The sequence below is a fragment of the Chrysemys picta genome, chromosome 13 (assembly GCF_011386835.1).
Source record: "Chrysemys picta bellii isolate R12L10 chromosome 13, ASM1138683v2, whole genome shotgun sequence".
Taxonomy (NCBI): Eukaryota; Metazoa; Chordata; order Testudines; family Emydidae; genus Chrysemys; species Chrysemys picta.
The window spans coordinates 47,412,225-47,432,779 of NC_088803.1; the positions used below are offsets into that span (position 1 = coordinate 47,412,225).

Genomic DNA, 20,555 nt, shown 5'->3' on the forward strand with positions numbered 1-20,555 from the left:
GCCCTTTGCATGTGGTGTCTCGCCCGTTGCCTGCTCTGCTGATTTGGGAACCGCCTTGCTCCCCACTTGGCCGTGTTCACTTCAGGACACTGCCCTCCGGCAGCGCCCACTTCTCCATTCTCACCCCCTTCTGGGGGGGGGGGGGGGGGCGGCGGGGGAAACAGTCTTTCGACTTGCACCTGCCTCAGTGGCCAACCACAACCCCAAAGTCTAGCCCCTTACCTCAGGGCAAGTTGTAGTCTGTCTCGGCCACACTACTCTGTGGCCAGGTGCTGTGCAAGGAGGGAGCGGGGGGACCCAGGCCCACTCGCTACTCAGGGTCCCAACCCAGGGACCCTCTAGCAACAGCCTCTCTGCCCTCCTTCTCTCCCCTCTTGTCTGACTATTTTCCCTGGGCCGCTTCCCCTTGGGCCCCTTGCACCTTCTCGGCCCTTCTAGTCAGGGGCCGCAGCCTGGCAGGTAATGGGCCAGAGTTCTCCTCTGCTCCCCCGAACCTGCACTGCTCTGTCCAAGGTGTTACCTCCTTGCCTCAGGAGCCAGTCCTCCTCCCTTGCTAGTCAGGGAGAGACTGCCCTCTCCTTTGCTAGGCAGCCTTTATATAGGGCCCTGATTGGCTGCCTCTTTTCTTTGCCCTGATTGGCTCTCCACAGGCCTTTGCTGATTGGCTGCTGGTCTGCACAGCCTCTCTGGCCTGTCCCAGCCCTTCTTCTCATGGAGTGGGGCAGCCGCCCCACTACAGGACCCTTTCGGAAATCTTGGACCAGAGGTTGAAAACCACTGTTCTATGGTAACGGCAACCTTTGGTGGACCCCTTAGACATAGTCTGCGGACCCCCTGGGTTCTGCACACCACAGGTTGAGAATCCCTGTTCTAGAGAACATACAATTGATTTCAACTATTGCTACCAATTAATACACAGAACAGCTTAAACTTGAGCTTCTACTGATATGCTGTACAAAATGCAGCTATACAGAACAGAACTGTTTTTCTTGTGTGTGGAAACTCTTAAAAGAGGAAGAATATTTTATGCCAAAAACTGAGTTGGCAATTTAAAATATAAAGAATGTTGATGTTTAGATTTTTCCCTTTGATGAACTGGGACAGGAATGATAAAACCAGGACTATAAGGTCAAGAAGAAAGGGGTATATAAACAAGGATGGAGAAAAGTCTTTGATAAACATAACTTAAGAACTAGATTTCTTCCCCTCCCCCCGCCAAATAGCTAATGGGAAAGAATAGGTTAGATTGAGAAATTCAGGTGCCTTTTTACACTTGTTTGTAAAAGAAGCAAAAAATTGTTTTCCCTTTAATACATGTTTCCTTACCCACTTCATTTGCTTTTCACAGATGGTTTCATCAAGGCAATAACCCATACACTGGAACTTCAGACTGGTTATATTCAGGCGGATACTTTGATAGAAATTTCTCAGACTGTCCAGATATATATTGAAATCTCTGAACCCATCACTCCATCTCATCTGGACATCTAGTTGTTAAATTTCAATCTATGCCAGTTATTCTGGTTTTGTTAATAGCAAAAAACAGCTTTTCTAAAGTAAATTTTAATGAAAATTGTATCATTCACCAATCAAGGATTTGTCACTAATTTTGATGGCCAAATATTTAAATGCTGTTACATTCTTTCCATAAAGCTTTCATCTGAAATCATCATGTTTTCACTAAGTTTTAAAAGGGACATCAGTTGTCTTTTTTTCTCTTTATCCAAAGGTATGCTGTAGCCAGTAGAGTTTACAGCACCCTTTTAATTATATAACAGAGAAAAAATAGCAGTGATATCCTTGTTACTTCACTTAGTGCAGCATTAAAGAATCTAACTATCCAGAACGTGGAACAATGGTAAATTAGTACGGTACAAACATGATCAAATCGGGCAGAGTCGGCATTCCCTGTAAAGAGATGTATGTGACGTTTTCAAATGGTAAGCAGAGCTGAAGAGATTGGAGCTCCGGGTCTATCTCAGTACAATTCAGTAATTCAAAGGCTTGGAAAAAAAACCCACAAAACACAGAATGTTAGGCTTACTGCAGTTTGCAAAACTGCTACTCTGAATTGTCTCTGTCTTTGGGCACTGTGAGCATTACTTAAACTATATACCTATGATAACAATTACATAAAACCTTGTGTGTTGGGGGATGGGAAGGGTGCATTAACAAACATCTGCTTTTCTAAAGTCAAATGTTACTCTTAATATACAGAAAGCTTCAGAGAGATTTGTAGAAACATAGAAGTTGTGGTTCCAGCGTAAGATAAAGATATTGGATATTGCTTGCCACTAGGAGGCTTGGGACTCCAGCACTACTTTAAGCAGCTTAAGCACTATTTATGCTTCTAGACTGACTTTTCTTTGGAAGCACTCAGTATATATCCACAGATGGTCTTATTTGTTTTTAGTTTTATTTTGTTTTTTGTGCATGTTCTGAAGCATTACTGGTAACATCTGGTTGTATGTTGTTTTAAAAAAAACAAAACACACAAAAAACAAAACCCCAATCCATTTAAAGCTAAGTGGCGTAACTAAAGTTATTTTAAAACTGGTATTAGGTATAATCTCTGTAACCACTTGCAGTCAGAAAATAGATTTATTTTTGTTGGCATAGAAATGTTGGAACGATTTGCACTACAAATCAGTTGACGGTAACTATAAATGTATGGAGTTAATTGTCAAAGTGGTACATTTCTGAGAATGGGAGGGGGCTTAAACAATTAGGTTTAGAAATTAAACCAATTTTAATAGTTGCTCATTCTTTTATGAAAGCTCTCAGTTTAGTAACCAATAGAAACTGGCTACGTTGCTGATAAGTTTACAGTCATTCAGAGATTGCTGATATTAAACACCAGCATTTCTTTGAGTATTCATGAAAGAATCAGTCTGATTTCCAAATGCATTTGAGGATGTGTACTTGTGACGTCATCCAAAGACTAGGTTTTGAAGTACATTTACCAGCTAGAAGAAAAATGAAAAATAAACAAAATCCAAGAGAAACATATTTCTTTTATGTGAAATTAGGCACCCAAAGATGGGAGATTTGATATTTGTTACATTTTGTTCATTTTTCCAGTGAAGAAGGTAAGCTGTGAAGGTTCAAGGCAATAAAGGCACAACTCTGAAATAAATTCATGTCACTGTATCCTGTCGTCAGCAATCAACTTTGTTGACCTTGAAGTCTCTTGGACATGCAGGCTAGTCTTGATGATATTGTTTAGATTGGTGTGCTAGAGAAGAAAATATTCACTCCTGATTTAAGTACATTGGCAATTCTGATTTTTATAAGGCATAACTAATGCATATGGACAACTTAAACTTCTTCCGATCAGCTTTTTTGTAAAATTAAACTTAAAAGATTAATATTTCACATACTTTAAGCCCCTTCAATTTTCTTGCAAGTAGATCTTAACATAAGGAGCACTGTACTCAGCTATCAGTGAAAACCGTGAAGGGATTCAAGTTTTAAGCCATTTTTGTAATGTTTCATGAATAAAACTTGTTTAAGCTAAATACTTAAGTTTGTTCATTGTTAACAATGCTGCTTTAATACACATGCATATAAATAGAAAGTCACCAGAATGAAAAAATGCTATAGTAATATGATTGATTTTTAAAAATCCTATTTATAAATAAGATGTACAGGTGGGAAATCTTTTAATTTTGAATCACAGCTTAAGTTCAGTAGGTCTAAAAATATTTCCATTATGCAAAAATCCGTTTTTTATTTGAAAAAGGCTATAGAGGCACACTTAATCCAAACTCCATTGTATCAGTCTTTATAGCATAAACTCCAGAAAAACGTCACCCATTACTATTGTCTACATTGCATAGATCTGTTACTTTGGCATTTTTCCTAATTTTAAATCAAAGTCCAACAACTTCTACTTTTTTCCCCCCCATGGCATGTTAATTTTCCTAAAAATTCCAAGTGAATTCCATCTTTGTCTGTTTTGTTGGCTTATTAAGGCTGTATCCAAAGTATTTACAAAACATTTCCTCACTACTGATGGTTAGCGTTCATTTCACTAGCCATCTGATACCTAATGTTACATTTTGATTATTTGTGTCTCAGTGAAAAATATTAATGGCTCTTTAAATGACAAACTCACCTATGTAGTTTTACTTCTTAAAACACATAAACTAAACTTTGCACCTTTTTAAAAGAATATCACTTTTATAACTTGATTAAACACTGACTGTATGTAAAATAACTGTATGTTGGTATGTGTTCATACATCTACATAGATTTTTTTTTTTTTTTTTTAAAGGAAACCACAATAGATGCTAAACACACTTCAGGCCTATACATGGTGTAAATGATGTTTGAAGTGTGACTTTCTCAATAGAGCAACTATTTTTGTGGGGAGGAAAAGTTTACACATTATCTTGGCTGATCATTTTCCTTTGTATCTACCTTGATACTTATTGGAGACATACGATTTGAATTAGAATTTTCATCCCTACAAACACAGCTTTTCTTCTGCTTGAACATGCAGTGGACTCAATTCTTTGACATCAGGCTGTTGCTAGTAAAAACATAGATGTCAAAAATGTAGGTATCACAAATATACCGAAAACTACTGTAGGAAGAAATGATCTGAAAAAGAACAAATTAGTTATTTAAACATTTTTTTTATTTATATATTTTTTTAAAACTCAAACAGGATTCCTTTCCCCAACCCCCTAAAAAAGGATGTGGGTCTGTCAGATATGTTTTGAATGTTGTTCCCCACAATGGAAGTCCTACCATTACATGTTTTAAAAAACCCAAACACTAAGCGGAGGGGACAGTATGGAACTCTTACTAAAAGATAAATTAATCTTTTGATAAAATGTTACATTCCAACACAAATGAAACTCTAAGTTTATAGCCATTGCATAGCATCTAGGTTGGTCATTTTGAGGATACACCATACTGTAGATTTGTGACAACTGTTTGGGATATTGAACCCCTGTAATTTCTGGGGCCCAGATTATATAGAGAGGGGAATTATACTCCAAATTAAATAGAAAAACCACAGAAATTATTAGCAATGGTGTCCCATTTGAACACAGTTTAAAATTCTCAAATTAAAAGGTGAAGGCTGTGAGGTATATTTTCTTCTGCCTCAACACTTTGCAATCTTGGGGTGGGGAGGTTGTTTTGTTTTACTTTTCAAGGATTTTTCCTAAATCCTAAAATGGTTATAAAAGACTTCAGATCACTAATTTTTACATACTAATAGTCTGTGATAAAATGGTTTGTATTTGTAACCATCTGTACAGTACATATGCCTGATGTATTTCCTCATAAATGTAGTCCTTATCGCTCATGTTCACTGTACTCAATGTATCTTAATGTTACAAATAAACATGTTTGTTTAGTGTGTGGACTAAACACTACATAATTTGATAATATACTGTAACTTTGCCTCTCTGAAAACACACCTGTAGTTTGGGTCAATTGTATAATAAAGCAATATTTAAATTTATGTAAATCTAAATGGTTCTATCATAGAAAATTCATTTTTGGTATGTTTTGTAGCATGAAAAAATTAAAACTTGCTTATACCCAGAATTCCAGTCCACTTTGATTATACTTTTATGAAGCTGCTTTTCTTTTGCCTTACTCAATTGCTGTATTCCTATTGATTAAATATTTACACACTGTGTGTTTGCCTTATCCATGTTGCATGAAAATATCAAATAATAAAAATGATTTAGTGAAATGGATTTATTTTTATAATATTTAATAACAGTCAGTACCCATCTATAACAATCAATCATATTTAGCTTTTCAGAGAAGTCTGTACAGATTTGTGGACATAAATGTTAAACTGTAAATCTGAATAAAGGTCATTTTGAAGAAGACATGCAATGTTTGGTATTAAATATTTTTTTAGGAGTCTGAAATATTTTCCTGTCAGCAAAAAAAAAATCTTGATTTAGTGCAAGCAATTGACTTGCAGTGTGACATTGTCTCAAGAATTATTGCCTAGTAAATTGCTTGTTTTCTTCTATAGTTTTATATGCTGAGGATATGCCTGAAATCTGTCTGGGGGCAAGACTGACTATGTCTCAGCCTAGGAGGTAGCAGAGAACTTCTCTGGGCAGGGAACTGCACTGTCCCACTGGAAGAGTTTCCAACTGCATCATCTTGGATTCAAGTCTGCATTCTTCTCTTGATTACAGCTGTTTGTATCACATAGCCACTTCACAAACCCATGCTACCTTGTATTGTTCACTGAGCTCTCAGCTGGGTTAAGTGGATTCTTTGACAGGAGAAATGGTAACGCTCACAAGCTGAATCAAGAACAGATCACTGCAGGAGTCCACTAGAAACCCCTGTCTCCCTCCCCCAGTGCTGACTGCCTATTTACAATTACTTTAAGGTTGATCTGGTTTTAAAATCCACTTAATGTGCTACATTGATTTTTTTATGCTAACTTTTAATCAAAATGACATGCCAGTGACTAAATCAAATGTTTTACAAAAGTCTAATATGTCACAATTGCCTTTACAAAGCAAATGTATCCTCTCATAAAAAATAAAGTTTGATGAGACCTATGTTCAATAAAACAATGAAGAATGTCACTGATTATGCTGCTACCCTTTAAAAACTGTCCTGGATCAGCCTTTTTGTGTTTTTTTTGCCTGGGATCTGTCAGGTTAACAAGTCTATAAGTAAGCAAGTAGTCCTGTTTACCCTTTTAAAAATATTGGCAGAATATTAGCAGTAACTACTATTGTTTAAATGTTTATCTGCAGGACTGATTAACATCCCCCAACCTACTTTGGAGTAGAAAACATTTAATCACTATAAACTGCATGCAAACATCTAGCTTCTTTCCAAATACAGAACAGAAATATTTTACACTTCTGCCTTTTGTATATCATACTAGACAGGGACAGTAAAATTGTCAATTAACAGATCTATACTATGCTATGTTTTTCTTATTCCTGAACTAGTAAGAAAATTCCTTACTATCCTTGCATCTATTGCCCATAGATTTCAATATCTTTAGCTTCCCTTATCAAGTGGGAACAATGACTATAAGTTAGCAATCATGAAACTGCAATCACTTTCTCCCTTTCCACTTATTTTATTGCTGCTTTCATGTCTCTTAACCAGGACTAGTTTTTAAAAAAATGAATGACCCTGCTTTGTGATTTCATATTGTTACAGGTCCCCTATCTCCAGAACCAAAATATTCTTAAAACTCTCAATTTGTATTCATATTGTTTTGTTTAAATTCTCCTCTCAATCAGTTTGGCTCAATTGTTTTTAAACGGAGGGTCAGAATTTCATGAAGCCAAAGTACCTTTTTATGGAGAAATGCTCTGAAGGAGAGGATAAGCATTTACATACTTGGGGAGCATGTGAAGGAAATGGAAAGGAGATCAATAGATGAGGTATTAAATAAAAACATCACCTCACCCACCTTGTGTCTCTAGGTATTTATATAGTACTTTAAAAAAAAATGCTGATCAATAGTGATAGCTGGACCTCATGCTTCGTCTTGGTCAGAATGCTTAACTGCACTTAGCCTTGAGGTGGAGTAAAACAGGAATCAGATTGCTCACTCCCATTGGGTGAGATTCTTCACGCCCTTCCTCAGACTTCTGCTTTTCTGCAGTGGAACAAATATTGCCTAGTTTATTCTGTGTTCTCTTGTTCTATTAACAGTGTTGACGACAGCTCCCAGAACTGCCTGCACTGTAATGTCTTCCCTTGCTACAAGTCCATGTTGGGCAGGGCCTGCAGGAGTAATGTAGAAGGGCTGTGTTCTGTTAGCAAATGATGCAGTTTCTGCATAAAATGTTCCTTTCTGTCAAAAAACCTAGGATCCCTACCTCTAATGGACACAAAGATAAATCAAAGGGATGGAAGAAGACATGGGACTTGGTCCAAAGTGCCTGTGTGTTTTCTTTTAATAAATGTTGCTCAGTAGGTAGTGGTTGTATTGTGATAATGCCTCCAGGCCCCAAGGCCTCAGAGTGCTAGGCCCAAAGCGTTTACAATCTAAGTAGTCCTTGGGCAAGGCCACCACGTCAAGGCCCTTGGTTGATTTCTGGGGGCCCGTTGTGCTGGGCCTGAGTATGCTCCCGCTATGCTGGAGCACTCCATTGCTCATGGCGGAGCCTCCATCGTGGCCAGAGCATCTGCCCTCCTTGTGGGCGATCCTGGGTAGGAACTAGCGCGCCACGAGCATCTCGTATCCCAGCCTTGGCAGTGCATGGCAATGGGCCTGCTCCTCCCCGGGGCAGCTGGTGGCTGGGCTCTGCACCCACTGCCCCTGGGGAGGGACTTGCCCCCCTGGTGGTGAGGCTCCAGGTCTGGAGGTGAAGGCAGCAGCATCCCATGGTGGGTCCCAGTGGGGTGACCCTCGCTCTCGCCCGGCCGCCTGGCCTCCAGGGGAGCTGGGCACTGCAGGACGGCCTGGCACAAGCTGCTCCACATGTCCCCCAGCGCAGATGGGCCACTCCACAGGCACCAGGGGCTGCTCCTCCCTGCACCCCGGATGGATGGGCTGCTCCAAGCAGTTCCATTGAAGGGCTCCGCCAACCCCGCAGGGGTGAGTGGGCCGCTCCACAGACACTTCTCTTGGGTGCTATTAGGAGCTGTTCTTCCCCCCCCCCCCGCCCCCAGGGCAGATGAACCACTCCACACTCAGTTCCATGCGGTGCCAGTAGGGGCTGCTCCTCCCCGCACGCCTTAGGATCGATAGACCGCTCCAGGCTGTTCCATTGGGCGTCACTAGGGGCCGCGCCCCCAAACCCCGCTGCGAATAGGCCGCTCCACAAGTATCAGTTCCATATTAGGCGCTGATGTGCTCCCCCCCCCCCCCGGGACAGATGAGCTGCTCCACAGTCCCGTTGGTCGCAAAGGCCTCCCCCCATCGCTTGTGGGTGGTTCGGCCGTCATGACACAGCACAATAGCCGGAGCAGGCGCGGAAGCTCGCTCTCCACCGAACCCTGCGAGGCCGGCGCGGTGCATGTCGGTCCGGCTGGCGTTGAGTGACATACGAGCCGGCCAATGGGAAGAGCATAAGAGCCCGTCGGAGAAGGCCGGCGCCAATGGCTGGCGGGGAGGAGGGCGGAGCCGGTAGGTTTCCTCGGGGGACTCGGAGCCGGAAGAGCTACCTGTGAGGTGACTGAGGAAAGGCGGCAGGTAAGTGCGGGGACTCGGCTGGGCATGAACCGCACGCTGGGGGGCGGCTCGGGCTAGAGAGCCGGGGACGGGCCCGGGCCGGTGTCGCGCCGCCGCGAGGAAAGGCCGTTGGGCGGGTGCAGCGCTCGGGTCCGTGCGAGGCGCCCCCGGGCTGCTGGGCCTGGCGCGTTTCCCTCGGCTGAGCTGTAACCCCGGCTCCCTCCCGCGGCTGGGAGACCGGCCCCGCTGCTGGGAGTCCGGCCTCGCGGGCGCAGGTCGGGCTGCCGCGCTGCCCCGGGAACGGCCTGCGGGCCGCCGAGCGAGCGCAGGCCTGTGGCCCCCTCGGGAGTGACTCGGCCGCTCGCTGTCGCTCTGGGCTTCGCGCAGTGGCCGATGCGGTGGCGCTGGCGCGTCCAGCCGCCTGACTCCGTAGTGGTGCGGATTAGCTGTAGACCTTGTGCCCTTCCCTCATGTCAAGTAGCGCTCCTGCTAACACCGGGCTCCCGTCAGCAGGAGGTCAGCATCAGCCCTGTCTTACAGGCCCGGAAACTGAGGACCCGGGAGATGAAGGGACTTACCCAGGGTCGCCCATCAGGCCAGTGGCGGAGCTGGAAATAGGGCCAGATCTCCTGAGTCCCAGCCCAGTCTTCTGTCCCCTAGCTAACACTCTCTTTCCTAAGTTGTCGTCATGAAGTTCAAGCCCTAGCCCTTGAGATGAATTGGGGTGGTGCTGTTTCAGGCTGTCTGGAGACTTGGGCAGACTTCAGGCCTGCTGTCACATGATTCACGTGGAGTGAATTGCATCAAATTTCTTTCCAAAGCTGTCCTACATAGGCACTGCCTCCTGAGTAAACATAGCGCAAGATCACTGCCCTATTTCCTGAATGCATATGCAGTGTATAGCAGGCAGCTTGGCCTCTAGTGCATCTGAGAGGGAGTTGGGATTCCTGTTTCCTGTTCCTGCTTCTACTGATTACTTCAGTATTCAACCGGAGGCCAGTCACAGACCTCTCTTTGTGTATATGTGCCTCTGTAAAATGAAGATGGTTTCTTAGCTTGTGGATGATATGAGAATTTTTAAAGTACTTTGAAGATGTAAAGTTCTATGCAAACTTCTGTGCAAACGCTAACAGCACTTAAACTTGGGACAAGCAGTGGAATGACTGGTTCAAACAATGACCCCTGCTTCTCAGAAGCAAATGCAAAGTTGTCTGCTTGCCAGTGTGACTAGGTCTTCCTGTGGGTTTATCACAGTCTAATCTTTTAACTTCTCTACATGTTTTTCTGAGTAGTTTTGTAGGCTGCATCAAGCAATGTAGCACTTGTGGAATGCGCTGCATGATATATCCGGCTATTTTGAAGCCAAATGTATAGTTGTGAAGGCTTTTTGCCATGGAAGTTATTGTGCAAATTATTACCTTGGATACTATGGTGATAAGTGTTTTAGAAATATTTGAAAGAGAGGGTCAATTACAGTAGTACTCTGACTCATACAGAATTGGTCTGGCCTGTGTCATGTTTCTTAGAATCAAAGAATGAGTTTCAGGAAGAAGTCATTTTCATTTTGAATATCTTAATGGATCAGTGCCATGAGAGTAATGGAGTTGGGAAGGTTAGAACCTCTTCCATATAATTGCTAGGGATTTGTTAACATGTCAGCTCTTCGGCAGTGCATTGCAAATTCTAGAAACAGTGGACAACTTTTTCTTGTGGAGTTAGTTCTTGGTTGAGGTTCTAATGAAATCTAGTAGCAGAGAGAAACAATGGGATATTTATATAGTCATATTTTCTAGTCCATTGTCTCTTTTCAGGATGTCTTCAGGTGCATTGTTTCCAAGCCTGGTGCCAGGCTCCCGCGGCTCATCCAGCAAATATTTGGTGGAATTTCGGGCAGGAAAGATGTCTCTAAAAGGCAGTACTGTAACTCCAGATAAACGAAAAGGCCTTGTTTATATCCAGCAAACTGATGATTCCCTCATTCATTTTTGTTGGAAGGACAGGACTTCTGGCAATGTTGAAGATGTGAGTATAACTTCATTATTTCAATATTAAGAGTTTTGTAATGGCTCTTTTGTACTCTGTATTGTGAACCCCAGTGAAAGTGTCTTTAAGAAGAGATTTGAATAAGACAGGTAGTGGCTTTACAAATGGGCTTTGGAAGTACACATCTGGTGTAAGGGGCAACGTGGAAGACGGCATAGAGAGATGTTTGTGTGAGGAGTAGGCAAAGAAGTATCCAAGTTTATTATTATTATTATTTTTTAAATCCACCTTTCTCTTTTCCAGGACTTGATTATCTTTCCTGATGACTGTGAATTTAAGAGGGTACCTCAGTGTACTACTGGTCGTGTGTATGTGCTGAAGTTCAAGGCAGGATCAAAGCGACTTTTCTTCTGGATGCAGGTTTGTGACAAGTAAACGATAACATTTAGATTTCCTTTGTTTCAAGACGTGTGAGGAATACTCAAGGAGGGGCTAGACGGGGGTCTAATCTGTTTTGAAGATGCTTGGAGGCTTAAGAACAACTCTCTTACAGGAACCGAAGACGGATAAAGATGAGGAGCACTGCCGTAAAGTGAATGAGTATCTCAACAATCCTCCAATACCTGGTGCTTTGGGTGGGAGTGGAAGTGGAGGCCATGAGCTCTCAGCATTAGGAGGTATAGTCTATTCTCTTCTCCTTAGTTTGAGAGGTTTTTTTATACACACTTTGCAGTTTTCTAGGAACCAAATCCCTGCTGATTTTGGAGGGTGACCTGGGGAGAAGGCTTCTACTAGAAATGCAGAGACACTCTTAGCAACACAATTTATTTTGCTGTAGTAGGAAGGAGCAGGCTGAAAAATGAGTCTGCAAGAAGAAACTCCTCTTGGTTGTATCTGTTAAGTTTTCTGGAGTCCTTCCTTTTTCTAAAGCTAAGTGCTTTTTGTTTTTGTTTTTGGTTTTTTTTTTTTACCATTTTAAAATAGTAAATACTTGAAACAGTTTCTCCTTGCAGCATATAACAATTAATCTCCTGCTGCTTGAGCCAGAGTGTTATGAAAAATATGAATGTTGTATTTCAGAATGTGTTTGTTTTTAGGTGAGGGTGGCTTGCAAAGCCTTCTGGGAAATATGAGCCATAACCAGCTCATGCAGCTGATCGGACCAACGGGCTTAGGAGGACTTGGTAAAATACTTTCATATCTTTATGCCATAAGGGTGTTTTTCCTCCTGGGTTAAAACTGACCTTACACTGACTTATTTTCTTACTGATTTGAATGACATTTCCTTCATGTAAGAAGGCAGTCCCTTTCTCAAAGACAAAATAATAAATAGATGGGAAGACTGGACAACAGAATGCAGATGGTCATATGGACAGGCATACAGCAGTTAGACCTGGAATAAGAAGCAGCTAAAAGGGGAATATGTACTAAATGGAGCAAGTGGCCATCACGTGGTTCGGGAGAAGAATCACAAGGAGAAATCACTGAAAGCTCTTTTAAACCACCCTCTACTTCTGTGTAGATTGTTCCTGCTGCCAGTTTAGAGAAGCTGTGACTAGTAACAGGGTGGAGGATTCGTTGATCGTAAATTCTTGTGTACAAGACACTTACCTCATCATTTTCTTGGCCTTTTGCCATGCATTAATGCCTTGCTGTGTTTTCTGCTGGAAGCAGTGGACCATCCTACTTGATTTTGCTCTGCCTGTAGAGTGTTTGACCACAGAGCTGTCTGTCTAGTGCTGCATGCCTGCATTAGAGTTGAAACTGAAGGGAATGCAGGGCTATAGGGGGGCACACCCATTTTCTTGGATGAAAGGGTTTTGCTGTGTGAGGGGCTTTTGTTTGTATTATACAAACCAAGGCCACTTCATCCTTCGATATAGCTAAGAGTTGAGCAGTTTTGGACAGGGATTATTCTAATGGGGTTTAAAATTATGAAAATGCAGGTATTTTTCATTTTCTAAAGACAGCAAAAAAAATGTTGCCTGTAAGTGCAGTTGAGTCAAACCTGAATAGCTTTATCTTTATAAAGGGAATGAACATAAAATAGTTTCTAAACTGATGTCTTTCCATCATTTATGGAAGGTGGGCTTGGTGCACTGACAGGGCCTGGCCTGGCCAGCTTATTGGGAAGTGGGGGACCCCCAACCAGCAGCTCATCATCAAGGTAAGATCTACAGACACCCATTTGTGTAGTTCTTCTTAGTGTGATTGTTCCACTGAACTGGGGTCTAGTGTTGTGGTTTTCAAACTTTTTTTTTCTTGTGACCCAGTTGAAGAAAATTGTTGATGCACACGACTCAATGGAGCTGGGGATGAGGGGTTTGGGGTATGGGAGGGGTTCAGGGCTGGGGCAGTGGGTTGGGGTGTGGGAGAGAGTCAGGGCTCTGGGCTGAGGCCAGGGATGAGGGGTTTGAGTGCAGGAAGGAGCTCTGGGTTTGGGCAGGGGAGCCTCAGGGCTGGGGCATGAGGCCGAGGCACAGGCTTATCTCGGGCGGCTCCCGGTCAGCAGCGCAGATGGGGTTGCTAAGGCAGGCTTCCTGCCTGTCCTGACACCGCGGACCGCACCGTGCCCCAGAAGCGGCCAGCAGCAGATCCGGCTCCTAGGCGGAGGCATGCAAGCAGCTCTGCATGGCTCTCGGAAACTGGCCAATGGGAGTGTGGAGCTAGTGTTCCGGGCGGGGGCAGTGCGCGGAGCCCTGTGGCACTCCCCTCCCCGCCCGCCTAGGAGCAGGGCCTGCTGCTGGCCGCTGCTTGTGGGGCGCAGTGCAGTGTGAGAACAGGTAGGGGCTAACTTACCTTAGCCAAGCAGCACTGCCAACGGGACTTTTAATGGCCCAGTTGACGGCGCTGACTAGACCTGCTGCGATCCAGTGCCTTACATTCTGCAACCCAATACTGGGTTGTGACCTGCAGTTTGAAAACCACTGGTCTAGTGAATAGAAGAGAACAGTGGGAATCAGAACTCTTTCTTGCCTCTTAAAATGGGGGTAATATATACACACAGGGGTGCCAAAGTTGGTTGGAAGCTGCTTATAAAAGTGCGAAGTAACTGCTTCTGCAGTAAGTTAATTATATTAATTACACTTCTAGTTCTCGCAGCCAATCAGCTGCTGTAACCCCATCTTCCACTACTTCCTCTACACGTGTAACGCCAGCCCCATCTGCTCCTGCGGCTGCATCTGCATCTACAACTAGTCCCAGCCCTGCACCAAGTTCGGGCAATGGAACCAGCACAGCAACAAGCCCAACTCAACCCATTCAGTTGAGTGACCTTCAGAACATTTTAGCCACTATGAATGTGCCAGCTGGAGCAGGAGGGCAGCAAGGTAACAGTACTCTGACCAGACACTGTTGGATACCATATGTGCCTTAAAGCTATTTTACTGTCCTGTATTATTTCAAATTGGTTTGGAAGCCTTTCTGTTGAACCCTAACCTACTTTGGATAAGTGACGTACCTGTGACTGCCCCAGAGAGTGCCCTGAAATCAGTGGAGGGTCACATCTCCGTATTCACTCCAAGCACTAGTGGCTCTAGCTAAAGTAAACCAGTTTGCTTTGTGTTTAGTCTAACAAAGCTGTGTTCTATCCTAGTTGACTTGGCCAGTGTGCTGACTCCTGAGATCATGGCTCCCATTCTGGCAAATGCTGAAGTTCAAGAGCGGTTGCTGCCTTATCTTCCATCTGGGGAGTCACTGCCGCAGACAGCCGAAGAGATTCAGAACACTCTGACATCTCCCCAGTTTCAGCAGGTAGATGTCACAATGACACATTCTTCCATTGACCTAGCGCTGTCTACACTGGGGGATAAGGCCAGTTTAACTGTGGTACTCAAGGATGTGGGTTTTTCACAGCCCTGAGCAACATAAGTCAACCCAGCTATCTTTTCAGTGTAGACCAGCCCTAAGAAACTATTTCAATTCCCTGTGCTTCATGCAGCTAACAAATACTGGGCATCTGTTGGTTTTTATGGAAGTGTTAGAATCAAATCTCTCTTTAGACATACTATATATTTTTTGTGTGCATAAAATAGCTACACATGTGGCCAAAGCCTATTTGTCTCTGTGCTTTCCCCCATTGATGGACTCTCAGTAAATGCTAAGAGCTCACTTTTCCATGGCAGTGGCATAGTCCCACATATGGTCTAAAGACCCCTCTCTTCCTTGATCTGGGCTTCCCCCTTCTCTTTGTAATGAAATCTCTCAGAACAGTATTCATGACTGCAATCTCAGGACCTCCCTTCATCGGAGAGCTGGTAGGCAACCTCCTTAAAGCTAGCAGATGTCCAGTCACTTGAAGTTTAAGTTGTCAGGGAAGAGAGATTTTCTTACTGCACACTTCCTCTTTGGGCATGTCTGAAGACAAAAGTTGCACAGGTTTAACAAATCTGTGTAAAAATTGCTACAAACCCCTGTGTGGGTACAGTTTGATATCATTTAAACCTGATTTAGAGCAGTTTAGTTTTAACTCAATTTAAATAGTGCAGAGTCAGTGCACATATTCTGTGGTTTAACTAAATTGGTTTAAATTAACACCATGTGTGTGCAGACCAGGCCTCAGCACAGATGTGGGCTAACTACGGCCCGCGGGCCCGTCCTGCCCGGCCCCTGAGCGCCCGGCTGGGGAGTCTAGTCCCTGTCCCCCCTCCCCCGCAGCCTTGCCGCCGCGCAGGCCGCGCTCTGGCCTGCCGCTCCCGCTGGACAGTGTGGGGGAGTGCAGCTGGCTCTGGCCATGTGTCGCTGCTGCAAGTTCCTGCTGCTGGTAAGGGAGCGGGGGTTCTGGGGAGCAGTCAGGGAGGAAGGGGAGGTTGGATGGGGTAGAGATTCTGGGGGGCTGTCAGGGGATAGGGAACAGGGAGGGTTGGGAATGGGAGTCGGGGTGGGGATGTGGATAGGGGTCAGGAGGGCAGTCAAGGGACAGGGAGCGGGGGGGGGTTGGATAAGGGGGTGGGATCTCGGGGCGGAGGGCAGCTAGGGGCAGGGGGTCTCAGGAGGGGCGGTCAGGGACAAGGAGCAGAGGGTGGGAGTCCGGAGGGGATGGGGGCTGTCAGGGAGCAGGGGTGTGGATAGGGGTTGGGGCAGTCAGGGGATAGGGGGCAGGGGTCCCTGGAGGGGGCGGTCAGGGGACAAAGAGCAGGGGGGGTTGGATCGGTTGGAGGTTCTGAGGGGGGGCAGTCAGGGGGCGGGGACCAGGCTGTTTGGGGAGGCACAGCCTTCCCTACCTGGCCCTCCATATAGTTGCGCAACCGTGATGTGGCCCTTGGGCCAAAAAGTTTGCCCACCCGTGCCTTAGAGTACAGTACACCAAGAACCAGGGGCCGGAGGAGTGACGTTTTAAAGCCTGCTCCACAGTAGGTGTTCCTTTATTTAAGTGAGACCTGCTCTCAATAGATCTGGAGTGGTCAGCATAGTCTATTGCGTAGAGAACCATTTCCATGTCAAAACCAAGATGAAGAATAATTTATTCGAAGTAGCCACTCGGTATTGCAGAAACGAAATCAAAGTTTTATTTGGTGGTGTTTGACTCTATTTCACAGGCATTGAGCATGTTCAGTGCTGCTTTAGCTTCAGGACAACTTGGCCCACTAATGAGTCAGTTTGGCTTACCAGCTGAGGCAGTAGATGCAGCAAATAAAGGTGGTAAGTATTTTTTTCTCTTGAAAGAACATGGATTTACATAATTGTTGCCCTGTAAATGGCTGAATGCAGGGTCTGAATCTGTCATGGGAATAGATGTTGGGTAATGTTTTCAAAAATCATTCAAGTGCCTAAACTCATTGAATGTCAAGGGGATTAAGAGCTTTTGGGCTCTTTTGAAAAATTTACTTAGTAAATAAAATCACCAAACTCCTGTTCATAACAGTCTAAATGTGGTGTGTGTGTGCAGTCTCTTCTGAGATGATGGCTTCTATTCATCTAAGATTGCACAGTATTGATGCCCAAGTAGCTTTGAGGCTGCTTTCTTGACTGAGATGCCAGTCTGAGAGAGCACTCTAGAAAAGGCTGTGCTAGACTTATGCAGCAGAGCTTGCAGTGACATTTAGGACTTAGGCCTGGGCTACACTAGCGGGGGGGGTGTTGAACTAAGATACGCAACTTAACTTACCTGGCCGTCCTCACGGCGGCGAGTCGACTGCCACGGCTCCCCTGTTGACTACGCTTACTCCTCCTGCCGAGGTGGAGTATGGGTGTCGATTCAGGGATCCATTTATCGCATCCAGACGAGACGCGATAAATCGATCCCCGATCCATCGAACACGACCCGCCGATCCACCAGGTAGTATAGACGTACTCTTAGAAATATTTTTCCTGTTGCAGTCACTCAGCTGCTAATGCTTTCCTAGTGGGAATATTTAATTGAAGGCACTACTGCAGTAAATCAAGTTACCAGTAATTCTTGGTGCCTCTGACAGTGGGAGGGCCTGTTATCAGCTCTGTAAGCCTGGAAATGTTGGTATGGTAAATCTGTTATGACCAGTGGGTGTATATGTAAAGTTCCATTGATTGCCAAATGTATCTGCATATTAAACCTAAACATACAAGCAAACTTTCCATCCTGTTTCCTCTGCTAAATGACCTGTATTTTAACTTCAGTCTAATTTATGATTATGAATCTTGTTCTTGGTGCAAAGCTAACCTAACTAATGTTTCTTTACTTTTCAGATGTAGAAGCATTTGCTAAAGCAATGCAGAACAATGTCAAGTCAGACCAAAAGGAGGGAGAATCAAAGGAAAAGAAAGATGAAGAGGAAGATATGAGTTTAGATTAAATTATCTGCTCTCCTTTATGAATAGTCCTAGACATTAACTTAAGCAGCTTCAGTAGGATTACTAGCTAACTTCATATTATCCTTATCCTAAATCTACAAATAAAGGATTTTTATCTGCCAAATCACTTTGTGGTCATGGAGCCTCAGTGCTTTCTTGCTTCCGACTCTTCATCCAAAGACAGTCAGTGGTAAACGGAGCTCTTTGCTTTTAAGTGAAATTTTGGATTAGAATATAGCTTTGGGGGGGAGGGGTCTTCAAAGGCACCAAGTGATGCCCATGTTTGCCTTATACAGGGGGAATTTTTCAGTTTAAAAAAAAAAAAAAAAAGTAGATGACTCATGGTTAAACATGTGTCCAAATACTTCTAGTATGGTCAATATTACAGCATGTGGTAGGAGCCACAGTTCTCACAGATTCCCAGGCCAGAAGGGAGCATTGTGATCATCTCATCTGACCTGTATTACATAGGCCAAAGAATGGCCCCAAAATTCCTAGAGCAGAGCTTTTAGGGGGGAAAAAATCCAATCTTGATTAAAAAGTGAGTGGTGGAGAATCCATCATGACCTGTGGTAAATTACCATTCAGCTTGCACCTTATCAGCCTGCATTTGTCTAGCTTCAACTGCCAGCCATGTTATACCCTTCTCTGCTAGACTGCAGAGCCTGTTATTAAATATTTGTTCCCTGTGTAAGTACTTGAAATCACCCCTTAACCTTTGTTTAATTAAGCTAAATAGAGTGAGTTCCTTGAGCCTATTCAGCAATTATTTTAATCCTTGAATTGGGAGAAGAGCTAGGAGAATTACTTACTAACATCCTTCAAGTATGAGCACCAGAACTGAACCCAGTATTTCAGCAGCACTCCCCAATACAGAGGTAACATAACCTCTGTATTCCTGCTTGAGATTTCCGGTGTATGGATCCCGAGAGCACATTCGCTCTTTTGGCCACAGCATCACAGTGGGAGCTTATGTTTATCCACCATGCCCCACCACCTGTTTCTCAGGATGACTGCTTCCTAGCAGAGTGTCCCATTGCATATTCTTTATTTCCAGATGCATACATTTGTACCCAGTTACCAACCAATCCAGGTGCTCTGAATCAGTGACTTGTTCCTTTCATTGTTTGTTACTCCATTTTTTGTGTAATCTACAAACTATCAATGACCTAGACAAAAACAAAATGTTAAATAGAGGGACAAGAACCAATCCCTGTGTGACCCCATTAGAAACAGCCCTGGTTGATGATGATTCCCTATTTATAGAGACCCATCAGCCAGTTTCAAATGTCACCTAAATTTTATATCAGTCTAGTTTTTTTTTAAATTACCATGTCATGCTGCACCAACTCAAATGGCTTACAGAAATTATATATTATTTATTTAAATTGGACAGGATCTAGTCTGTCAACTCATAGTGATGTGCATTAATTATATCACCATCCTTGAATTCATAATTAGGGTCCTGTATTAGCTGATATCAGGCCTATACATAAGGTAAACAGAGGGGTGTTTTTGAAAATTGGCACAACACTAGTAGCCTTTTTTCTAGTTTTCTGGAACTTATTCACCTGTGCTTCAAGACTTATTTATTTAACATCCTCCAGCTATACAAGTAGAATGGAAAAAGTTCACTACATAACGAGACTGCTTCTTTCCCCCCCCCCCCCCAAATACAGACTAGATAGTTACTGAATACTTATGCCTTTTTCTAATGGATAATTCTACCATTTCCGTCAGCCAGTGGCCCAATACCAGTGTCAGATTTCTTCCCACCCTGCCCCTAAACTCCTTATTGCCCTTATCTCTACTGGCTGTAATTTCTCCTTGGGTCCCTGGGCATCCTTAATAATAAAAAAGTAAAAATTGATAAACAGCTGCCTTCACTTCTCTTCTCAACCCACAGCCTTCTACTGTGGGCATCTAGTAAGCTGTTCTTAAATGATTCCTAGTTATCAAAAAGTTGGCTTTAAAGAGTAGTCCTAGCTATGAAAGAGCAAGAGTATTAAGGAAGCAGAAAGATCAAGGGATTTTTGATGTTTGGAAAACAGCTGCATGTGGAACACCACAGTCAACCCCTTACATTGGGGTAGGGGAAAATGCTCTAACTCTGCATGAGGTACCACCTGTGTTGGTACAACTCCAGCACCTCCCTGTATAGCCCCTCCACCTGAAGAACTCTGCAGTATATAATCTAAGGCACATTAGACCTTACACTGGAGACTCTTAATCCATGCTTGCTAGAGTCCTAACTGCCTCACACTAAACTATGGAATGAGCTAGAACCACAAATGTTTAACATTTGAGACTAAGTTATAAATCCTAGCCAGGCCTCATGAGAAAACAGGCAATTGCCTCCAGAGAGCCATGTTCAATGGTGACCTGGCGGGGAAGTCTAAAAGCACATGCTGTCTTCTTTTTACTCCACTATTAGTTATTAGAAGGCTGTTTCCAAGACTGGAGGTTGTAAATTATGACACCCAACTTGCTTTAGCACATACTAGTAAGCAGTCCTCCTAGGAGCTAACTCTATTCAGGGTCCAAGTTGTCACACACAGGCCCCAGCAATCACCTACTTTTATGTTCGTGAGATGAACTGGATTGTTTCTCCTGCTGAACAATCCCTGCTCCTTCCCTTCAAAAGAAAAGAATCCTGCTGCTTAAA

At 43.7% G+C, this 20,555-nt stretch overlaps 2 protein-coding genes and 1 long non-coding RNA gene across 27 annotated transcripts in view; 2 read left to right on the top strand and 1 right to left on the bottom strand.

Annotated features, from left to right (window-relative positions):
* OSBPL2 (oxysterol binding protein like 2) overlaps nucleotides 1-5,858 on the top strand; it is a 55,889-nt gene extending 50,031 nt beyond the window's left edge. For all 24 annotated transcript variants that reach the window (XR_010592330.1, XR_010592329.1, XR_010592327.1 and 21 more), the window contains one exon: nucleotides 1,349-5,858. Coding sequence is in view for 18 of the 24 variants with exons in the window: in XM_065566118.1 (XP_065422190.1) it covers nucleotides 1,349-1,451 (103 nt within the window). In the remaining 6 variants the exon portion in view is untranslated. The remainder of the gene's footprint in view (nucleotides 1-1,348) is intronic.
* On the bottom strand, nucleotides 4,378-8,565 carry LOC122174504 (uncharacterized). Its single transcript, XR_010592333.1, has 2 exons — nucleotides 7,430-8,565; nucleotides 4,378-4,605 (listed from the first exon to the last, which is right to left on the bottom strand). It is a non-coding gene; the product is annotated as an uncharacterized LOC122174504 (long non-coding RNA).
* A 145-nt stretch (nucleotides 8,566-8,710) lies between these two features.
* Nucleotides 8,711-18,017, top strand: ADRM1 (ADRM1 26S proteasome ubiquitin receptor). 2 transcript variants are annotated; one of them, XM_005302916.4, is made up of 10 exons: nucleotides 8,711-9,160; nucleotides 10,951-11,161; nucleotides 11,426-11,542; nucleotides 11,676-11,799; nucleotides 12,220-12,306; nucleotides 13,208-13,289; nucleotides 14,216-14,451; nucleotides 14,718-14,875; nucleotides 16,660-16,762; nucleotides 17,786-18,017. In XM_005302916.4, the coding sequence occupies exons 2-10, from the start codon at nucleotides 10,952-10,954 to the stop codon at nucleotides 17,890-17,892; spliced, it is 1,224 nt and encodes a 407-aa protein (XP_005302973.1). In that variant the 5' UTR covers nucleotides 8,711-9,160; nucleotide 10,951; the 3' UTR covers nucleotides 17,893-18,017. The 2 variants fall into 2 exon arrangements, with proteins under 2 accessions (XP_005302973.1, XP_042714360.1); XM_042858426.2 differs by having other exon boundaries at nucleotides 8,919-9,160; nucleotides 10,933-11,161.
* Nucleotides 18,018-20,555: the final 2,538 nt, after the last annotated feature.